Raw genomic sequence first — 21,934 nt, 5'->3', positions numbered from 1 at the left:
TGGTTAATAATGCCTTTAAATTCAAATAATCATGTCACTTTTCAAGTTATTATTATTATTATCTATTTATTCGGCATTTGCAAAACAATACAGGTGATAACAGAGAAACACTATAAACAAACAAAACACAAGAAAACAAAGTGTCAGGCTTTCCCTGTTGAGCTTCCGTAAGGAGCTGGGTTGGAAAAAAGCAATCAAAATCACTATGACCCTTGGGCCTCTCCAACCAACAGATAATATATAGATTGTATATAATCTTCCCTGCTTTGTGATTCATTGAAATCCACTTTAACAAAGAGTACAGTTCTTCTTCAGTGCTGCTGCCTTCAAGGCATACGCATTTTACAAATGGCAGAAAATTGTGTTTTATACTTCATTCATATCTCCCTCGGGCACATGTACCTCAATAAAATATCTTACTCATGGCCATAACAACCTTCTCACTTCAGACATATAAACAACTTAGTGACTGTGTGACCATGTACCTCTCATATAAACTTCCCAAGCATTTTTATTTGTTTTGTTTTTATCTTTTGTAACAGTGCAGGTTTTGCAGTGCCCCCAAAATGTGGTAGAATATATCCTGTTACTTCAAGAAAGGAGATATCAGGAAAATTCGGAGGTAGAGAAACAAGAGCTCAGCACAGTCATAAATATCATGAAGACAGCAATGCTTATCAAAAAGGCACTCCAAGGTTGACTGCAAGACAAAATTACTTTCTTTTTTTTAGCGCTTACACACCAATATGTTTACCTGTATAACAGATATGAGCACAAGACATCATCCTGTCGCTCATGAAAACCACAAGTGCTAGGTATCAACTCTTGTGGTATCTCTACTCTAGGTATCACACCTCAGTGGTGATGGTTTTTAAACTGTGTTAGTCACAATGTGACATGTAGAAGCTATTATTCCCAGTCTGTCAGTTCCCTGCCATTTTATGCAGGTACCAGTAATCACTGGATCACTGCAACAAGACACTCAAGGTTTAAACCATTGTTTTGCTCTCAAAGATAGTACACTGAATATGGTCACCATAAGCAAAGAGTAACTTCTTTTGGTGTTGAGTATTTTCATACAGGGTCCTGTCATTACACAAAATCATACCATCAACTGGCTTGAAGATGGTTCACAGTTGGTCATACAAAACATGCCAGCATGATGCAGGATTTGAACACATGATCTTCATTCCGAGTGACAATGGCTTATACCACACAACCACAGGGCTTCACATAGAGGGTTATGTCAATGCCTGCTGTTGGTAGGAAGGCCCAGAAGATATTGCCAGCTATATGTAGGTGTATGAGTTTTACCCGTTTCGGGGTCACCTGGGATCAAAGTCGGCAGGGCCCTCCCCGAACCCCCTGAACAGCATCGACGGACCAAGACATTGCAGGTCTGGTAACTCCAGGGGGCGGAGACCGTGAATGTCCCTGACGACGGTCGCCAGGCCGTGCCAGTACAGTGGGAGGGGCATCCTCCCCACCGTGGTCCATGTGTCGTTTGCTGGGTCGTAGCACTCTATGCTGTCCCAGTTTCGGCGATCTTTCAGGTTGTCGCCTCCAGCCACATAGATCTTGCCTGATGAAGGTAGTAAAAGAACAAGACATGGATAATCTCAAATGACGGCAGTCTAAATAATTCTCTCATTGAGAAAAACAATAGCACATTTTCTCTACAACCCCCAAAAAATAAAATTATTTCTTGACACAGAAAGCAAACGAGAGAGCAGGTGTCATTAAAAGCTAATATTGACTCTAGTTTTATAAAGAATTCTGACTATGATAACAAGGTCTTATTATATATCAAGAATAAAATTGATCACCAAAGACTTCAAAGTTTCTAAAAAAAAGAAAGAATATATATGACTGTGACATTTAACACCTTCAAGGAGTTTTTTGTGAATATGTGGATGGAGAGGACAAACAGGAGAGAGCCAGGCACAATGTCTTGCTCCGTTCAGGTTTGAGAGGCAAATCTGTTTATTGCAGCCAGTATGGCTGATTAAATAACATGTGGAGAACAGTGCAGTATTGTATTTACAGTCATGGGATGAAGAGGGTGGGTGGCAGAGGAAGTGAGATGAACAGGGGGCTATGTTTGAAGCTCCTTGTTGTATGTGAGGTAATGAGGCATGGTGGTGGCTAGAGAAAGGAGTGTCAGGTTGACCATAAGAAAGACAGGATAGAGTGACCAAAGCAGTGATGGTCAAATGAGAACATGTGATGGTACAGTTACGTAGAGTACATAATATACACATTTACATACAAACAGAGTTTGATTTAATAAATGTCCACTACATTAGGTTGAAATTATCCTATTTGGCAGCTTTACAGTTACATGCCATCTGAGGAGAATGTTTACAAATTATGCAGCGGCTACATAAAATAAATCAAGCTAAAACAAATTACACGAAGAGAAGCACAAATACAGCCTAGTACAATGTACCTCCATTGACAGTTACTCCAGCGCAGACATGAAACTCGTGTGTCGGAGACACATCAAAGGCTGCATCACTCTCCGGATCGTAAACGTGCACGTCTCGCGAGGGTCCGCCCACAATGTATATGGCATCGTTGAGAAGAACACTCTTGCCACCTGAGGAGAGGAGATTCAGAGTGCAACACATATTGGAAATGTGGATATATTCATGGTACATGAATTTCTGTGTATTTCACGCTACTTCTGGCTAGTGCAAATTCAAAAACCCATTAGATATCTCCACAATTTTCTCTGCACATTTTGAAAGGGTTGGTGATTCTGCAGCACAAATTCAAGAACTATGAGAACCCACAGCTCAGCTTGAAAAATTAATCTGCCGAAAATATTGATGTTTATCAGTCCTCAGAAAATGATGTGCATGCATTCATTATATGCAAAAATATTCTTTGAAACTGAGAGTTCACTGAAAATGTGGACAAAACGTGATAATACTTTTCAAGAGACATGAATTCTTTAGGGACAGTATAATTTTGGTTGAGACCTAATTTTAGGTTTCTTTTTTTGTGTGTGAGATAATGAGAAACCTCTTTAATATAAAATATGAAAGAGCATGAAATTCTATGAGTGTTTCAACGTTTATTTGATGAATATTGGTTTTGAAATGGCTGAGATATGCCAAAAAGAGCGGTTCTAATAAAGTGTGGGACCCACACTTTATTACAATTGCTTTGTTTTACTTTGTTTTTGGATGTTTCTGTCATTCCAAACCCGATTTTCATCAAATAAACTTTGAATTCCTCTTAAAATGGTATGTTCTATACTATATCATAAGTGTTTTCTTGGTATCTCCCAAAAAGTTAAAAGCCCAGTTCTCATCTCCACCAATACTGTACCATCCCTTTAAAGTGACTGTACAGTACTGGTTGAGGTGGGGATTCATGTTTTTAACATTCCTAAGTGAGATAATGAGAAACCTCTTACATCATCACTCGGGACAATCAAAACACGATCATCGATGGAAAATCGCTGTACAAGACTGCTAACACACAGAATAACTTGCTTAATTTAAAAAAATGTGGGAATCTAAAAATAATCAAATAAATCTTTTGAAATAATAGAAATTATTTCCTTTCTGCTGACATACTTCTTTCTATGTTCGCATATGATCTTTAATGGCCTGTTGGGATAGAAAGAGTAAACTTTGTTGTGGATTGAAGATTTCCTCATAAGTATTAAAAGAAATTTAACACAGGCGGAACCCGCAATCTGCTACAGTTGAACTGTACTCATTCCTAAGTCTGACCTTTGGATTTCAGTTCGAGAGTCTTGATTATGCTCCAGGACTCTGTGGCAAGATTGAAACACTGCGTCCACGGGTAGACGCCAGAGTTTGCTTTCATTCCGCCCATCACGTACAGCCGCTCCTTGTAGCCTACAGCCGCGGGGAAGGTGACAGGCTCGGGCATCGGCGGGCATGGTGTCCAAGCGTTGGTATCTGTGCTGTAGGACTCCACCTCGGCCAGTGCTTGCAGGCCATTGTACCCGCCGACCACAAAGAGCTTGCCCCTTGTCACCGCAGAACCATGCTGGTACCTTTAGAAGACACACCAATATCAAGACATCTCACACTCAACGCGTCATGCATTAATCTCCACAAGAAGACTCTATGCCACCCCAAATTTTCTCTCACATTTTCTCTACACCCAGGGGTTGTTTCACTGAGTGCTATAAATTAATCCCTATAGTTCAATTCAACTGATCTTGAGGACAATTTGGAATCAATCTGCCCTCTCAAGTTAATAGGAACAGTTTTACTCTGTCATTTTGGAACAATACGTATCTTACCCCCCAACTGCCACATTTAGATTAGCATACATCTTGAATGTCTGTGTACCCTTTCCCAACTGTGGCTTGGGAAGTGAAACTTGTGCAAAGCATAACCAGAGTGACCCTTATCTTATCCTCTTTTCTCCCTTTTCTATGAAACTGCACCCTCCTATTCACTTTCTCTTTAATATTTCAGTCACTTTTTGAATTGGTTGGTAAAGAAGGTCTTATTTTAACAAGTTACATCATTGTACTCTTTTAAAACACATGCACCAGTATGTACAGTAGAACAGTAAAAATCTATTTGGGCCTACATTTTGTGGGTTATAAGCTGGGTGATGAATATACAGGTTATAAATAGCACTGGACCCCAAAAGAGCACCCTCACCTGGCAACTTGCAGAGAGGAGACTCTCTCCCACGTTTCACTCTGGCCCGGCTCCTCCGCGTGGTACCTGTACCGCCAGACCTGGCCCAGCGTTCCCCGCTCGCCGTCGAACCCGCCGGACACGTAGAGGGCGTTTTGGAAGCAGGCCACGTCATACATCACCGTGTTTCGCAGCATGTAGGGCATGATGGTCTGCTGGACCCAAGTCAACGGTGGTGCCCTTGGGTCACAGCAAAACTGCAGCAGGCTGATATCAGATGAACACAATGAAATTAGTATCAAATTTGCAAATTTCCTCCTCATGATTTCTTTCTTCCCCATAATTATTTATTTCCCCAAGACATAGACTGATACTTACAATCTCTATTTTTCTCTTAATTCTTTATAATCTGTAAAAAATTGTATTACCAACCCTGTCATTACAATATTATGTATGTACACCGTAAATATTGCCCAATTAGTGTGATACATACAGTGGGAAAACTTGTGTACTGCAGAATAGATAACTTCCTTTATTTCATAACCTGTACTGTAAACACATGTGTAAATGAGTAAAGCTGGAGTAGTGGCATATAGACAGGTCCTCAGACCTGGGGATGCTGGGGATGGGGCATAAACAGGACATTTTCTCCAACATAACCTTGGATGTTTTCAACATGGGGCACTTCCAATAATGATTGTGAGTGTAGCCAGCAAACCGGAATGGCGCATGGGGGGGGGGGGGGGGGGGGGTGCATGCCAACATGTGTGTATAATAAAAGGACCTCCAAAGTGTAAGCTTTATCAAGTTGACGATGGTTCACTATAGTTGATGACAAATCGTGTCGCAATTCAGATGGAAAGTGAGGCTAAGGGTGCACAGACAATGTAAATGGGGTTGGAGATTGATGAGATGTGCAGCCAATGGATTTAATTATTATTTCATCCTGGGTTTTACATACTGTACATACAACCTGTGTACAACTGTACCTCACTCACTTCAATACACACGCGCATAGTACACACATTCTTGCAAGGCGCTTTAAAGGGGGACATGATAGTATCCACAAGGTACAAACGCAACTGGGCATAGTATTCCATTATCTGTAAAATCTACTTTAAAACAAATTGAAAACCATAAAAAATATTAAAAACACTTAAATTCAGTTCATAGTAAGTAGAAAACCAGGATTCATGTAACGAACAATCAAGGATATGGGTAATTCCATGAAGTTGGGGCAGTGTCCATGTAACATCGTGATATTTGAAAAATACATTTCAGCATAACTCAATATCAATGATGCTATACATTTATTGTTTGTAGGCTTTACATTTGCATTGAGGCCACACATTTTCCTGGAAATTTTGTGCCATTCAGACTCAATTTTGATGAAGTTATTAAACAATATGTAATGGTGTCCTGTAGCATCGGGACGTGTCCATGTAGCATCGTGATATTTTAAAATTTGGTCCTAAGAGACAAATTATGGCAATTAACTTGACCAAAATTTCATGCAATATGCATATTTACTAGATTAGTCAGATAGCTTTATATCTCAAATTTCCTGTACACAGTTTCAATTTTAAAAGAAAATTACAAAATGTATCACGATGCTACGCGGTGTCCTTTTTTGTTACATTTGGTGGACACCGCGTAGCATAGTGACATATTGTGTAAATTTTCTTGTAAAAGTAAAACTGTGGAAAGGAAAGTTAAGATATTTAGCTATCTGACTAATCTAGTAATTATGCATATTATATCAAATTTTGGTCAAGCTAATTGCACTAATTTGTCTTTTAGGACCAGATTTTAACTATCACGATGCTACATGGACACGTCACGATGCTACAGGACACCGTTACATTTTTTAAAGATAACTTCGTCAAAATTGAGTCTGAATGGCACAAAATTTCCAGGAAAATGTATGGTCCCAATACAAATGTAAAGCCTATAAACAATATATGTATAGCATAATTAGTATTGAGTTATGCTAAAATGTAACACTTTGTGCCCCAACTTCACGGAATTACCCATATGTGTAAACGTTACAAATTTCCTCATTCGAAAAGATGAAAACTTTTCGCTAACATACAAGTTGTACTGGAACGAAATACATGTATGCAAAGCAGTCAGGTGCATTGCATACTGTATGGTAACCTTTGTACCCCTATGGCCTTTAAATAACACTTTGCTTGCCATGGTGGAAACCCCCTGTGTGCCACATTATTCTGAGACACGAAGGTAGTGTGCTTTTGAGAAAGAATTCTGTTTTTCCAATCTATATTAACTTCTACACATTTCTGTTAAACTGGACATAATAGTGAGCAAAGTTGAAGAGGAATGCCAAGCTTTGCTTTGATATAAATTGTATGACAAATCTATTTCTATTTATTTTTTAATGACCAGTTGCTACATTACTGTAAAGGCATGACTTTTGCACATTAAACCATAAGAGAAACTTAGAATTTACACGCAAATTTAGTTGGGAACACTGATTGATAGTCAATCACCACATACAATTATTGTAGAATGCACTCTGTATGTAAAAGGAACACAAGCGCGAGAAAAGCTTTCATTGTACCGCAGGATTAGGTGATTTATCGATCGGTTTAAGCGGATTAGTGCGTTTGAGCGGAATATGCAAAGTTGGCACGCCGTCGACTAAGTGGGACATGCGAACATGGCACATAAAGAGTTAAAAGGGCACTTTTTAATTTGTTTTCAAGTAAATGGGCATAATATGTCAGATGTGAAATATAGTATAGGGCTCACAAGGGTAGATATTTCCCCTGGAGATATTTAAGTGTTAAAATTCAACAAATTCTGTAAAATAGCTGGAAGAAATGAGATGTTTCATCTTCACTTACCCGAAAAACAGTATACCCTTTAATAATCCATCACATTTCCAAAGGGGGGGGGGGGTTCTTCAGCTCAAATTCTGTCCCAGGGTTTGCAAAGCCACACTTCCAAGTTCTTTTCACTAAAAAAAAAAATCCCCTATTTTCTGAACATGCACCCAATCACATATATTCCCTTCCAATTCCATGAGAAAAGGGTCTGATCCAAAAATCAAGAGTGCGCGACGGGACGGAATTTGAATGGGTTTTTTATTTAAAACAAAAAAAGGTTAAGTGGTAGCAGCCATTTATTACTACAAATGTGTTAAGCTTACATGAAGACATCACACTGCACTATGGACAAGATCGGCATCTGTTTTGTTTCCATGGTAACAACATATATTATTAGCGCGACGGGACGGACTGAAAAAATCACTGGTTTTTGTGAAGAAGATTCAAAGGAGAATTAATTCAAAGTTAATGAGCAATACAGACCATGTCATGTGGTGTTTGTTTGACAATGTTCCAAACATCACTTGCACAAATAGAGAAACATCTAGATCTAATAGATTTTATTTTTTAGGTAATTTTCTCAAAAGCTGTTGAAGTCCGTCCCGTCGCGCGACGGGACGGACAAAAATGAACTATGTACAAAACGAATGGGAAATTCTAGAGAATCGGCTAATTTTTATCAAAATGTATTTAAACTTTGGAAAACACAGTTTTATTACATCTTAATATAGATTAAGCACACCAAGATTCAAACTACTAATGAATGCTGAAAAATTTGACCAACGATTATTATCATAAGGCGAAAAACTCTCATTTTACAAGAATTCTTATACTTTTGGTACAGTAATCCTTGATTTTCTTTCTCGAGGAAAATTACATCTCATGAATGACAATGTTAAAATGACATTTCTTTTGCTCAAAGATTGAATCTTTCCATCAAGATCTGATCACCAATGCAAAGGCTGGAATCAAAAATTTTACTGCCGTGACGGGACGGAATTAAAAAAACACACTGCTTTTTGAACAAAATTCAAAAAAGAATTGTATCAACGTTGATGAGCCAGACTTGCCATGTAATGTGACATTGTTTTCTACTAATATTCCCTACATTCCTTCAATGAAAAAGCTATCATACAGATCTAATGTATTATAGTTTTTAAGTAATTTCCTCGAAAGGTGTTGAATTCCATCCCATAGCGCAAATGATATGCAAAACAAAATGATATGCACAATGTACAAAACAAATGGGAAATTTTCAACACTGACTAATCTGCATCAAAATGTGTTCAAACCTGTGGTTAACACAGTTTTTATAACATTTTAGTGTAGAGTACTAAGATTTTACTAAGATAAGTCTTTTTATTCTGTTCAAGTTAGGGACACTCTTTTTCTAGCCCATTGTGGTATAACAATTTCGTCCCATCACACCTACCATTGCTAACATGTGCAGTCCGTCCCGTCGCACCTACCATTGTTTACATGTGCAGTCCGTCCCGTCGCACCTACCATTTTAAAGTCCGTCCCGTCACGCGACGGGACGGACATTATGTTGGACAACGATAATTTTGTTATGAATAGAGAATTATTTGATTTAGTGTCATGGATATAGAGCCCCACTAATTCATTGATACATTGTGGAATATGAGTGACCAAACTCAAGTCTATCATACAGAAAAAATAATAATTTGGTGTCAAAGTACTGAAAAACATGTTTTTTCAAGAAAAAGTGAAGATTTTGACCCAAAATTTAACTATAATGAGAAAAATGAATACCAGATATGAATTGCTCCTAGGAAGGGTACTCTATGAAAAGAATCAATGTTTCCCCTACTTTTGTAATTTTTGTGCAAATTACTTGAAAAAGTAATGTCCGTCCCGTCGCGCAAAGAGGGCGCTTTTCCTGTTTTACCGGTAATTTACGGAAAAGTCTGACATCAAATATATTAGACATGTACTTTTCTGAAAACTGCAGATTCTCAGCTTTAATATGATATATAACATGAAATACAAGTGTCAATATGAAAATTTAGTCCAAGTGAACACTATTTTTGGATCGGACCCAAAAGCTTTCATCTTCCAACCAAAATGCAGTTTGTAGAGGAATTCATACTCAATATCTGCAAGTAATTTTTCATTTTTTTTTTTGGCAAACTGCATTTCTGATTTGTAATTCTTTTTTTTTTCATTTGTGAAATTTAAATACCTTAGGTATGATTTTGTGAAGCAGTTTTATAGGGACATTCCATCAATACAGGTGTGAGCCCTGTATCCCTGGTTGCTTGGAATGAAACACCGCAATATCCTAATTGAAGCCATTTGCAAGTACACACACACAAAAAGCAAATATCAAGATTCATGCAAAGAGATATGTACACACCCATACAGCGTACATGGTGTACACACAGCCTATAACTCACTGTTCTGTGGAAAAGATATGAAGAGCAATGTACCCCTTCAAATCCGACAAATTAAACCTATACATTACAAGAATGAAAATATAAAAGCTTTAAGAATTGGTAGTCATTTTAATGCTTGTTATTCCTACCAATATACAAAAAGCAACCCTGCCAGCTTATACATGTAACGCAATACAAATGTGACATGTATTCATGTTACTTCCCTTTCCTTTAAAAAAAAAAAATGTATTTTTTCTGCTTTCATTTTTCGTTCTGTTCTTTCACTTTTGTCCTTGTTTTCAACTAAAGCTGCTGCTTCAATAAGGCTGAGAGTTTAAATCTTGCAATGTTCATTATCCCAAAAGGTTAATTAGCAAGGAAATGAAACAACATGCACTAGCCTGATTAATCAGGAAATGAAAATAGGGCTCATTATCGCAAAGGTTCAATAATCTGAAAATGAAATTGGGTTCACTAGCAGGAAGGCTCCATACTCTGGAAATGAAATAAGGTTTGTTAATCTAAGAATGAAATTAGGTTTGTTACCCTGAAAATGAAATAAGGTTCGTTATTCTGAAGATTTGTTTAGTCTGCAAAAAATGAAATTATCTGTGGCAAGGCCAGAAGGGGGGGGGGGGGGAGGATGGGAAAGGGGAAGAATTACCATTTTCATTGAGTTGTGAGGGTGGAAAGGGGCTGATCTGTGATGACCAGTGGCCTACACAGGATTTTTTTCAAGGGGGTGATCACAACATGCATGTTGAGAAAAAAAAAAAAAAAATGTGATATTATGCAACATGTATATCATTATAACTAAATATGTTGAGTTGTTAGAGGGTGGGGTCTATCATGACCATGGGTATGTACACAGTGCACAATGTACAGTGTGTTTTTCCATATCTTTCCATGTATTATGTTTTGGCTTTTTCACAGTATTGGTTTATCAGCTAAATGGCAACAATAAATTCCACAAATGTCTACGATTTCTACACATACAATGTACAGTGTACATGGCACTATCACTTATGTATTACATGGTGTGAAATCACAGAATTATCTGGAATGCCCAGTGTTTCAAGAAGATGAACTTGAATACCTGCACATCATCAGCTTCCATCTTTCCTTTTTATCTATCTAGATGTACTGAAGCCCCACTTTGGCAGACCTTACTGCAGCAATGCCCATGTAGTGCCCTGGTGACAAAATTCCTCTAAAACTCCAATAAAACTGCACAAGAGTGCAAAGAGCACCATCTTTAACAGATACACACCTAAAACCAGATGCTGTTCATTATTCCAAAGGATCGTTATTCAGAAGGTTCATTATTTCAAAGGTTCGTTTATCCGAACATTTGTGCCATTTTCTGAAGGTTCGTTAATCCGAAAATGAAATAGGGTTTGCTATTCTGAAGGCTCGTTTATAAAATCGGAAAATGAAATAGGGTTCGTTATTCCGAAGGTTCGTTAATCCGAAAATGAAATGGGGTTTGTTATTCTGAAGGTTCGTTGATCCGACAATGAAATAGGGTCTGTAATGAGACTAAACCTTGTTTCATTTTTGGACTAACGAACCTTCGGAATAACGAACCTTATTTCACTTTCGGATTAACGAACCTTCGCAATAACAAACCTTTGGAATAACGAACCTTCAGACTAACGAACTTTCAGACTAATGAACCTTCGGACTAAAGAACCATCAGAATAACGAACCTTCGGAATAACAAAATGTAACCCAAAAAATCTTACCCAGGTAGGTTTCCAAAAAGGGGGTGTGTCCACTGATGCAAACTATGAAGCCTACCGGCCAGTGCCACCTTATTGTTCCAAAATATGCAGTTGTAATCACCAAACTCAACTACAATGTATACAGATCAGTGTTTACAATCCATGCATGCGATCAGCGTGTGGTGTGTCAATCATTCTCTGTCTGCAATTTTGCATATACTGTATACGCTATATATTTCGCGGGGGTTTTATTTTCGCGAATTTCGCGAGTCGGGAGCTATTCGCGAAATTAACAACACGCGAAAATATTACCTTCCAAAATGAATCCCTTGCCTTGATGATACGAACATTTCAGTACTAGTATACCACGTCACGGCTTACCGAACAGACCATACGGGCTAAGCTTGTTTACGCACGTCCACGTAATACGAATACTGTAGAGAGCCCATCCATTATCGCAAGTGGACCACTCGTCAGAAATCTAGCGCGATGGACTTAACCACTTCAAAAATGTTGAATTCTAACTTACTAGTTCGCAGAGTTTGGTAAGTTTTTTTCATGCAGTGTATCACTAGTATCATTCTTATTTGCTAGTAAGTTGAAAATTCACACTTTCTTTGCCACTTCATATTTTCTCTGGTCCCCCAATCGCGAATTTAACCACTCGCGAAAATGTGTGACAGCGGCAATTCGCTAAAATGTATGTACGCGAAAATTATAGCGTATACAGTAAAATATGCATGTTGAGTGTACACTTATAGCAAAGATATGTTAATGCACTTGCATTGTAATACAAGAGTTGCCATGGTAGTGCTACGGCAATTTTTGCCAAAAAGTACCACAGCAACATCCAAGAAACATTTTGCAGGGGCGGTATTAACAGGCAGGGTGAAAAAGAAACTAGATATATCGCTACGGCTACTGATATGCCTCTGCCATAATGCATGGTTCTCCTAATAGGTCTATAGTACAATGTCTTGACAATGTGTGATGACAGTTTCACACAATTGGCAAAAATTATAATGACAGGTTTGACACAAATGTGCTGAATGTTCACTTTCCTAGAACTAGGTTCAATTGGATGAATGATTAAAATGTCAGAGTGCAGGTATTTGGGGAACTGATGATTTTTATTTGACTTTTGACCCTTTTATAAGTTTATGCATTGAGTAATTTTCAAGGTATTGAGAAAAAGTATAATTTCAGTATCAAATGGGAAAATAGCATTATCTAAACCTGGTTTTTGACCTTTGACCTCACAGTTCCAAAGAGAATCACTGTTAGGTTGAACATGCATAAATATGTAAGTTTCATGATGATACCTTGAGTTACTTTCGAGATATGAAGGAAAAAGTGCAATTTAGCACTTTCACTTGACCTTTGACCTTTTGGCAAGAAACTTCCCCAAAAATACATGCCATACATCAAGTTTTTTTTTTTAAAAAACCTTCAGCCTATTGCATTTTAAGGAAAGTAGTGATATTTTGAGGAGTTGACCTTGACCTTTGACCCCCTGACCTTTGACCCATGACCCCCAACTTCCCTAGACAATCACTGCCCATCGGTACAAGCATATATACTAAGTTCCATGAAGATACCTTGAACCATTTGCGAGATATGGAGAAAAACATGAAATTTCAATTTTTTTTCACAAAATAAACCTGTGACCTTTGACCTTTGACCCTGTGACCCTAAAATCCACACAAAGTATCATCCCCCAAGGATATACCCTCATACCAAGTTTGATGTAAAACCACCACACGGTTCTTGAGATATCGACAAAAACAAAACGGGACGGACGGACGTACGGACGGACGGACGGACGACCCGAAAACATAATGCCTCCGGCCACTTCGTTGCGGAGGCATAAAAAGATTACCCTGGTGTTACCCAGAGATTGCCCCAGTAACTCTAGTTGGAAAGGCACTACTAAAACGGGGTTTACGATTCCAGAATAATAGGAGTGCCTAAAACAATGAAGGAGACACAGATTTCTGTCTATCCCCATGCATCCTTCCCCCATCAGAGTAATAACCAATGCCACAAAAAGAAGGGTATACAGGGAGCATACACCAAGAGTCTGTTCTTGTATGAATCAATCAGTTTTCCTTGACAGGGTAAGGAAGTAGTGGCATAGACAGGGCTGGTATTCTGTGATGTTAATTAAAAAGTGTGTTTGAAGCTCCTTGGTGCAATTAACTTTGTAATTAAACTGGGAACACAACAGCCCCTTAATCATGTGCAAAATTGGTGTTCTGAGGAATATATTAACATTTTATTAAAGTCCCCTATATACACTTGTAATTAGCTATGGTTATTCCCATCCAATTTTATTCCATCCAATCAGACGCATTGCTACAAGCCAAAATGATGATCATGCGCGCAATATGCTCTCAATGCGCACTCCTCCCCACCCAGAACCCCTGTAACTTGGCAACCAAAGCACTCCATTGCGCCCACACTCCGGTCTTTGATCACAACCCTTCGTCTACGCACAAGAAGTTCTCATCTTCTTTGCTCATGTATAAAATGACAAAATGTTTACGTTTGTACTTTGGAATTTGCATTAATTTCTTTTTTCTGAATTCCACAGGATGACAACAAGATTTGACGTCTTCATTTCCATACCAAAGACAGTAAGTACCATCATGCGCAAGAATACTTGCTACAATGCCTGTGTAGTACCTAATAACAATCTTTGGCATTATTAAGTTTTCAATTATGTAATTTTCACTGCTAATTACATACCACATGCCCAGAATACCGATTTGTCATTAACTCTGTAATCAAGTCCTCTCAGAGGTGTACGCGAGTTGATATGCATAGGTGCTTAAAGACTTTTCTACCAAAACGCTTGTTGTCAAGGTAATTTTCGACCCTCTACTTAATTAAGTTCCCAGAATACCACTACGCTAATGTAATGCTAATCAAACACTAATGAAGTACTCAGAATATGGCCCCCGGTCTCACAATTAGAGGATGTTGGAGGCAGAGGTGTACACAGGATAGGGCCTATCTTTCAAGAGAGTGTTTTCATCTCAATTGCATCAGTTATGATAGCGACCTCATTATTGTTGTAGCCAATATTCGAGAGCAGGGCGGGGTCCAGAATGTTTCGAATGCTGTAGTATTCCCAAAGTTCGTTTACAGCACTCTTAATGTTCATTAGTTAAAAAATGAAAAAGAATTCTTTTTCTCAATTAGGTTCCCTAGTCTGAAAATGAAAAAAGAGTTTGTTAGTCTGAAAATGTAGGGCCTAATGTTGTGTGGTGAAGACAGGAGGGATGTGGGGGGGGGGGGGAATCATCATTACATCAAGATGAGTTTTTACTTGTGGTATTCCCAAGGTTTGTTATTCAGGAGGTCTCAAAACTAAATAGGATTTGTAATTTTGAAGGTCCTACAATTGCACTTAATTTGAAACAAAAATTAGGTTCATTAGTCCACAGGTTCATCAATTAAAAAACAAGATTACATAGGTTCATTAGCAGGAAGGTTTGCTTGTTTGATGACGAAAGAGAGGTTCATTCGATGAAAATGAAATGATGTGCTAAGGATTGGGGGGGGGGGGGAGGGAGGAATCACCAACGAGTTATTATGAGAATTGAAGGGTGGGAAGTAGTAGATCTACATTATGTTTAATGACTATGTGCATACCGGTACACGGCTTTCTTTTGAAGGTAGTGACTATATGTATGCTTTAATGCAAGATACTACACAATGTGCACTGTATTTTTTATTTTTTATTTTTTTTTGCACAGAATAGAGGAATGTTAATTTTCACAATGATGTTCATTATAGTGTCAAGATGACCATTTAAAAGGATGGGGCTACACACTTCCTCAAACATTGCAGGAGATGTAGCACGTTGTACTACACTTTTGTACATGCGTAAGTGCGTACTGCAACGTGTATAGATCATAATGGGTAGCGAGAATATTGCGATCTCATTGGTCAAGAACTATGTGTCGATTTTCTACTGGCCACACACTGCCTCACTGTGGTATTAAAACATGTAGCAAGAGTACACGCACATGTAGCAAGAGTACACGCACTTCTAACGAAGGTTCGCTCACTCAGTACAAGATACGTATTGGCTGAAAAATCATGGATCCAGTATTTTTGCCATGCATCCAGTACCAGTAATTACTGGATGAATGGTTTTGAAGTACTGGATGCATGATTTTTGGGCTTTCGTCTATGGCACAAACCTTCAGTATAACGACCCTCTTTTTTTTCATGATGAACATTTGGAATAAGTAGTGCCGGTACCCTACTTTTTTTTATCAGTTTAGACAAACAAACCTTCCGACTGATGAACCTTAAGTACTTCATTTCCAGACTAACAATTTTTAACAAACTTTGGAAACAACAAACCTTCAGAATAACAAACTGTAACCCATTTATCATCTTAATCAGTTAATAAAAAGAACTATATCAAATTTTGAAGCCGTAACGTCTGCTCATTTAAAATATTTCATGGTACATACGTACACTTGATTCATTTAACACATACAGTGTGTTATATTGTAATTGGCTTTCACCTTCATTTTTTGCCACACTGTACACCAGCATTAGGGTGTTTTGATTGTACCCCTCCCCCCCCCCTCCCCCACAACTCTTTATTCGTCCTGTTGTGTTCACCCCTTTCTAAATACTCTTCACCATTGTGTTGTTCCTGACCTTGTTTGATGTTGCCTCCCTATTCATCTTTATCCTTTATGTTTGCCCATCAATGAGCCTTGGGATCATTACTGACCCTTAACTCTCTTTTTTGTTTGCTTACCTCTTTGCTTCAATTCCCTTGCCCCCTTGGCAGCACTCCTTCCCTATTTGTGTAGTCCTATAGACACCTAATATACAATGTACCCCTTTTGTTTTCTTTGGTCTACCCCTAGCCCCTCAAAGGCAGTGCATGTCCAGTTGATTGTAGTCCATTACGTTGAATAGCTTTTACCTGGTGCTTTTTTCTTTTAAAGTTTGTGTCAGCTTCAATACTCCCTATGTTTGCCACAGTTTACTCCCTATGTTTGTCATTTTGCTTCTGATGTTGATTCTGCTACGATCGAAAGCTCAGGCCCGCCTTGACCCCACCTTGCTCCACTAAACTCACTACTAATGGATTAAACTCTTCATGTGCCATGGTGTCACATTATTCTGAGACACTAACGGTTTCAATGCTTTGAGAAAACATTCTGTTTCTCACGTCTACACTGTATGAACATTGTAACTTCTTTAGATTTCTGTTGAGCTGGGGCAAATAGTAAGTTGTAGAGAAAATGCCAAGCTTTGCTCAGATGTATTATTGTATGACAAATCTATGATTGTTTTTCTTTCACATGACTAGTACAGATACCTACATTACTGCAAAGGCATGACTTTTGCACACAAAACAGTGACAGAAACTTAGAAATTATTGTAAAACGAGAAATTTTCGCGTGCATTTTAATTTCGCGAATTTCGCGAGCGCCAAAATTCGCGAAATTAAAATGCACGCGAAAGCTTTTGTCTACACTACATGCATTGAATGCCAGTAGCAATTCGCGAAAATTTCATGCCACGAAAAAGGCTTTCGGCTCCAATTCGCGAAAATTTCATGCCGCGAATATTTCATGTTTTACAGTACTCTCAAATCCAGTGGAGAACACCACTTGGTAGTCAATCACTACATGAAATGCAAGCTATAGATGTGAGAGGAATGGAAGTGTGAGAAACGCTGTCATTGTACCTCAGCATTTGGCGATTTATTGATCGGATTAGGCGGATTAGTGCGTTTGAGCAGAATATGCGAAGTTGGCACGCCGTCAACTGAGTGGGAAATGCAAAGGTGGCACATAAAGAGGTACATTGTAAGGTCCTTTGTCCCTCTTGTAACCCTGAAAATTAAATTCCTTCCGTAAGCTTGTAAATATTGTAGAGGTTGGTAATTAGGACCTTTCTTCACTTCAAATAATAAAACTGAAAACTTCTTTACGATGGAAGGAGAAACAATATCAAAGATCTCCAGTGAATTTATTCGAACCTCCCAAAGAATTCCAACCATCACTCTCACTACAAAGAATCATATTCTCTATTTTAATTTTGTGAATAGTTTTTCATTTCTTTTTCACAAACTCTGCTCTATAGTAACTGTAGGATTTTATGCATGACTTTCTGAGGAGACATTGTTCTTCAACCATGCAAAAGCAGTATTCAGCAGCATCTTGCTGCATTCAAATTAATTATTGAAGTAAAAAATGACAATAAAGATATCTAGATATGATATGAAGCATGCAATGTTATAATCTCAAACCTGCTACTGTTGCGAAGTTGGCTTGACTGCACTCCACCAAGAACCACTAAGCACTCTGCCTGATTGGTTGAACGTCTTGGACTCTTCCACTCTGGGATGCGGGGGAGGACATCTGTCTTACAGTACATTGCAGTCTTGACAATGTCTTGGCATTCACGACACGTCGAAATCAAAGAATCGTTGAGCAGTATCCTTAGAGTCTCGATTGGGAGATACGGCAGCCGCACCAGTCTCAGCAGACTTGGGAGTTGAGCTTTCCTCGTGCCAGGGTTGTGGCCGACCCAGCCCAAAACTTTCCTTCCGAGTTCTTTCTCGCTTGTCACGGAGAGGTCATCATGACCCAGGAAGGACAAGAGCTGCTCATAAGTTGCTTCCAGGAATGCCGAGGACGCAGACGTCTCCATGAAGTTCTTCAGAATGTACCGCTGAGCCGCTCTCTTCAAATCCATACAGCCATGAGCATCAGCGAAGGAGAGCATTTCGAAGCAGTTGTGCTGATCCAGCTGCCGTCGCAGAAAGTCGCAGCACGCCTCCACGAGCCGCTCGAGGAGGAGGAAGTTGGCAGCAATCAAGAGCTCCTGGACATTGTCGGCCGTTATCTTAAGCCGCCCCGTGTACATGTAGTCCAGCAAGAGTTCAGCAGTGGTGCTGCTAATGTCCTGGAGGTCTGCACTGCTGCTGGAGTCTTCCACTCGCATCGGGCCAGTGAACATGGCCTTGAAATAAGGGCTGCCTGCAGCAAGCAGCATCTTGTGACAGGGAAAGCGGTTGTCTTCTGCACACAGCATGAAGTCTGTTAGTTCCCCAGCCTGGCGCATCGACTGGAAAGTCGAGGACAGGCCTTCTATCCAGACGCAGTCCTCATAGTCACAGAAATCCCGCTTTTCCTGCGCATCCAGCAGTTCATCCATGATGGTCCTTCGTCGTCATATCCTACCAACCACCATTTCACCACTCACAGCAGTTCCAGGCAATGCTGAATGGCAATCCTCAATCCTCCGTATAAATGTCATGGGTAGCAAATACTTCCTACAGATGGCTCTGTTTTAGTTAAGGAAACACACAGAGAGGAAAAGTACAAAAGATACAGACATCAATTATGCAATTCAAGATGGACAATATCAATGTAGAACATATTTTTGACTGAGAGGGCAGCATTGCAATTACCCTCCTTTAAACCCCCCCGGAAAAAAAAAAAAAAAAATAGAATTGTTGCTGTGGCAACTGTAGGCACTATGCCTAGTTTAGCTGCCACATTGCATGGTTCTAACGTATGGGAAAATCCATCTTGACAATGTGAGACATCAGTTCCATGACGGACAAAAAAATAAAATAAAATGACATGACCATACTTGATAGTTTGGCACAACAAATGTGCTACCTGTTCACACTCCATGTACAGTTAAACCTGTCTTGGTGGTCATCTGTCTGTAGCAGCCACCTGCTTAAAGATAATATAAAGTTTTGGTACCTCAAAAGTTTCCCTGAGTTGTCTTGTCTTAGTTTGTGTTTCAGTTTAAAGTACCTTTCATATTACTAACACTGTGAGACTTACTTGCCCCAAAGTACTCTCATGTCTTAGTAATCATGCAATAATGGTTTCGTACCAGAGCAGAGTGGGCTCTGAAAAATTCGAACGAGCTGTTAGTTTGACTCGACGCGGTTCTGCGAGAATCAATATACACGTATTGTACGAAACCATAAGTACATACTTGCCAACTCTACCGCATTTGGCGGTAGACTACCGCTTTTAAAAGATTTCATTAGCATTCAAGCTAGTGCTGCTCGCATAGGCATCCTGGATTCTACCGCTTTCTCAAATGAAAATGTTGGCAAGTACAATGTATAATTATGTAGAAGTACAATTTGCACATTGTGAAGATACAGTGTAGGAGATTAGCAAGCTGCAAACATTGTGACAGGCACGTCATTCACTACACGCAACATGTACCTTGATGCACAAGTTCGGCATGATAAAGGGACATGCCGCACACGTCACACATGTATTCAACCCTTATGTATGTCATCAGAAATATTATGCGATATTCATTGGTTGGTTCCTTAATGGTACTGCATTTCGGAAGGAAGTGGGCAGGGATGAGGATGGCCTAAAATTGTGTTGAAGTTCCTACGATCTAGGGAGAAATTTCAGAATACCAATTCCTTCTTTCATAGGCACTTCCTAAGTTTCTAACTTAGGAAGAAATGAGAAAGATTTTCTGAATACCATCCTAGAAAACTCTAACGTTAACCGTTAATATGTTTCTGTTAGTTCACTCGGTGTCAGCGAGTGTTAGGAGTAGGGCTAACGTTACAGTGTAGCTCAGCTGCAGTAGGTAGGAACTCGACTTTAGAGCATGTGTAACCACACCACCAGCGACCCCAACCCGTACCGACTGGATAAAGCGCCCCGCGCCGGGGTTAGAGCACGTGTACTGTAACGTTAGAGTCTTTGATATCTAACTGTTATAGACTCTTTCATACCATTACTATTACCTGGTACTAGACTAGTCAGTCTGTGTAGAGTTTACCTGTAAATTATACGATCCCGTTAACAATATGGTTAACTCACTCTCTAAAGTTTGTTATTGTAAATACTCCCAAATGACACTGTCGGCAAAATCGTGAAATAGGCCCCACCGGAGTGCGCGTGCACCCGTGCGTTAGCAAGCAAGGGTAGGTCCTAGGGTTCGGGTTCGGGTTAGGGTTTAGGGTTAGGTAGGGTTGTATTTATGGTTAAATTGGCCGTTAAATTAGTCGAGGGACATTAGGGAGTACTTCCGAGAAGAAAGGGAGGACGAAAGATGCTATGCTGTAGAAATCGGCCCCACCGCTGTATCAATTTCGCGTAAATGCTGTTCGGTGGGGCCGCATTCACGTAGACATCTATTATACTGTGGAAGGAAGCCCCACCGCCGTGCTTACCTCAGTCCGGGAAACCCGCTCATGAGGACCGCTCCCGCGTACGAGGACTGCCCCGTGTGTGTAACAAAAAATCACCGTGCAAAGTTGTGACAATTTATACGTCAGATGTGAGATGAATAGACTTAAATAGGGGGCCTCACGAGGCGTTCCCCCCCCCCCCCCCCCGGGCCTCATGAGGCGTGGGGGCGGTCCTCATGAGGCGGGGCAGTCCTCGTACGCGGGAGCGGTCCTCATGAGCGGGTTTCCCGGACTGACCGATGAACGCCATTGCGCCACACAACGGTGGGGCTGAATTCACGAGTATGAAATAGGCGAGCCGCCGTAGTATAGGACACGCAGTCCAGTGAGTGCCAGTGGTGTGGTGGGGCCTATTTCACGAGTATGCCACACTGTCTGTCATTGATTGCATAAACACCCCATCCCAGTTTACCTTCCAGGATGAGCTATGGCTATAAGGAGATTATTTCTTCAATGTTTCAAGGTAGCGTCCAGTTTACAAGAGACGCTGATTTACCTGCATCTTTCTAAATGTATGGGACTACGTTCACAGCACTGTTGGCCCCGAGCGTCCATTGCCACTGCATTGCACTGACAATTGTAAGGATTGCCATTAAGTTACAGCCGGTTACAGTAATCCAAAACTAACTGTCATTTCGACCTTTTGGCAGCTTATAGTTACAATGATTTCTGCCGTAACTGTTGCGAACTAAAAACAGACTGCTAAATACATGCTATAGTACATAAACAGGAAAGACGGCCCAGAAAGGTCAGAGCTTGTTTACGAACCTCTCCACAGCAAAACGCCGCTTCCACTGCAGCTATCGCCACTGTCCTTCTTCATCAGCGCTACGCGCTAGTGTGCATACCATCCACACGTGTGACGTGTGACGTGGGTCTGGCGCGGTCGATCGTGAAGTTTGGACTGGTGAAGGAGGAGCAGGGAGGTCTTTCTTCCACCTCCCTGGGAGCGGAGGAAGGGGAAAGATCCCATAATAATCATGATGATGCAGGGCCGGCGCAGCCGTGGGGGCCGTGGGGGCTCGGGCCCCCACACTTTTTGTGCACCATACAAAGGAATACATAAGGTGTCATCACTTTGTTAGCTCATGAA

The 21,934-nt window shown here is 40.0% G+C and overlaps 1 protein-coding gene across 1 annotated transcript; it reads right to left on the bottom strand.

The window, feature by feature from the left end:
- Positions 1 to 566: 566 nt before the first annotated feature.
- On the bottom strand, positions 567 to 21,630 carry LOC139731591 (kelch-like protein 24). The gene is made up of 6 exons (XM_071642480.1): positions 21,610 to 21,630; positions 17,899 to 18,939; positions 4,659 to 4,904; positions 3,747 to 4,036; positions 2,450 to 2,599; positions 567 to 1,582 (listed from the first exon to the last, which is right to left on the bottom strand). The coding sequence occupies exons 2-6, from the start codon at positions 18,807 to 18,809 to the stop codon at positions 1,326 to 1,328; spliced, it is 1,854 nt and encodes a 617-aa protein (XP_071498581.1). The 5' UTR covers positions 18,810 to 18,939; positions 21,610 to 21,630; the 3' UTR covers positions 567 to 1,325.
- Positions 21,631 to 21,934: the final 304 nt, after the last annotated feature.

This window comes from Diadema antillarum, unplaced genomic scaffold (assembly GCF_040938485.1).
Source record: "Diadema antillarum isolate AM-2024a unplaced genomic scaffold, OU_Dant_1.0 seq00000381_RagTag, whole genome shotgun sequence".
In the NCBI taxonomy this organism is placed as follows: domain Eukaryota; kingdom Metazoa; phylum Echinodermata; class Echinoidea; order Diadematoida; family Diadematidae; genus Diadema; species Diadema antillarum.
The sequence above is the reverse complement of the archived record's forward strand: the minus strand, read 5'-3'. Positions and strand labels throughout refer to the sequence as shown.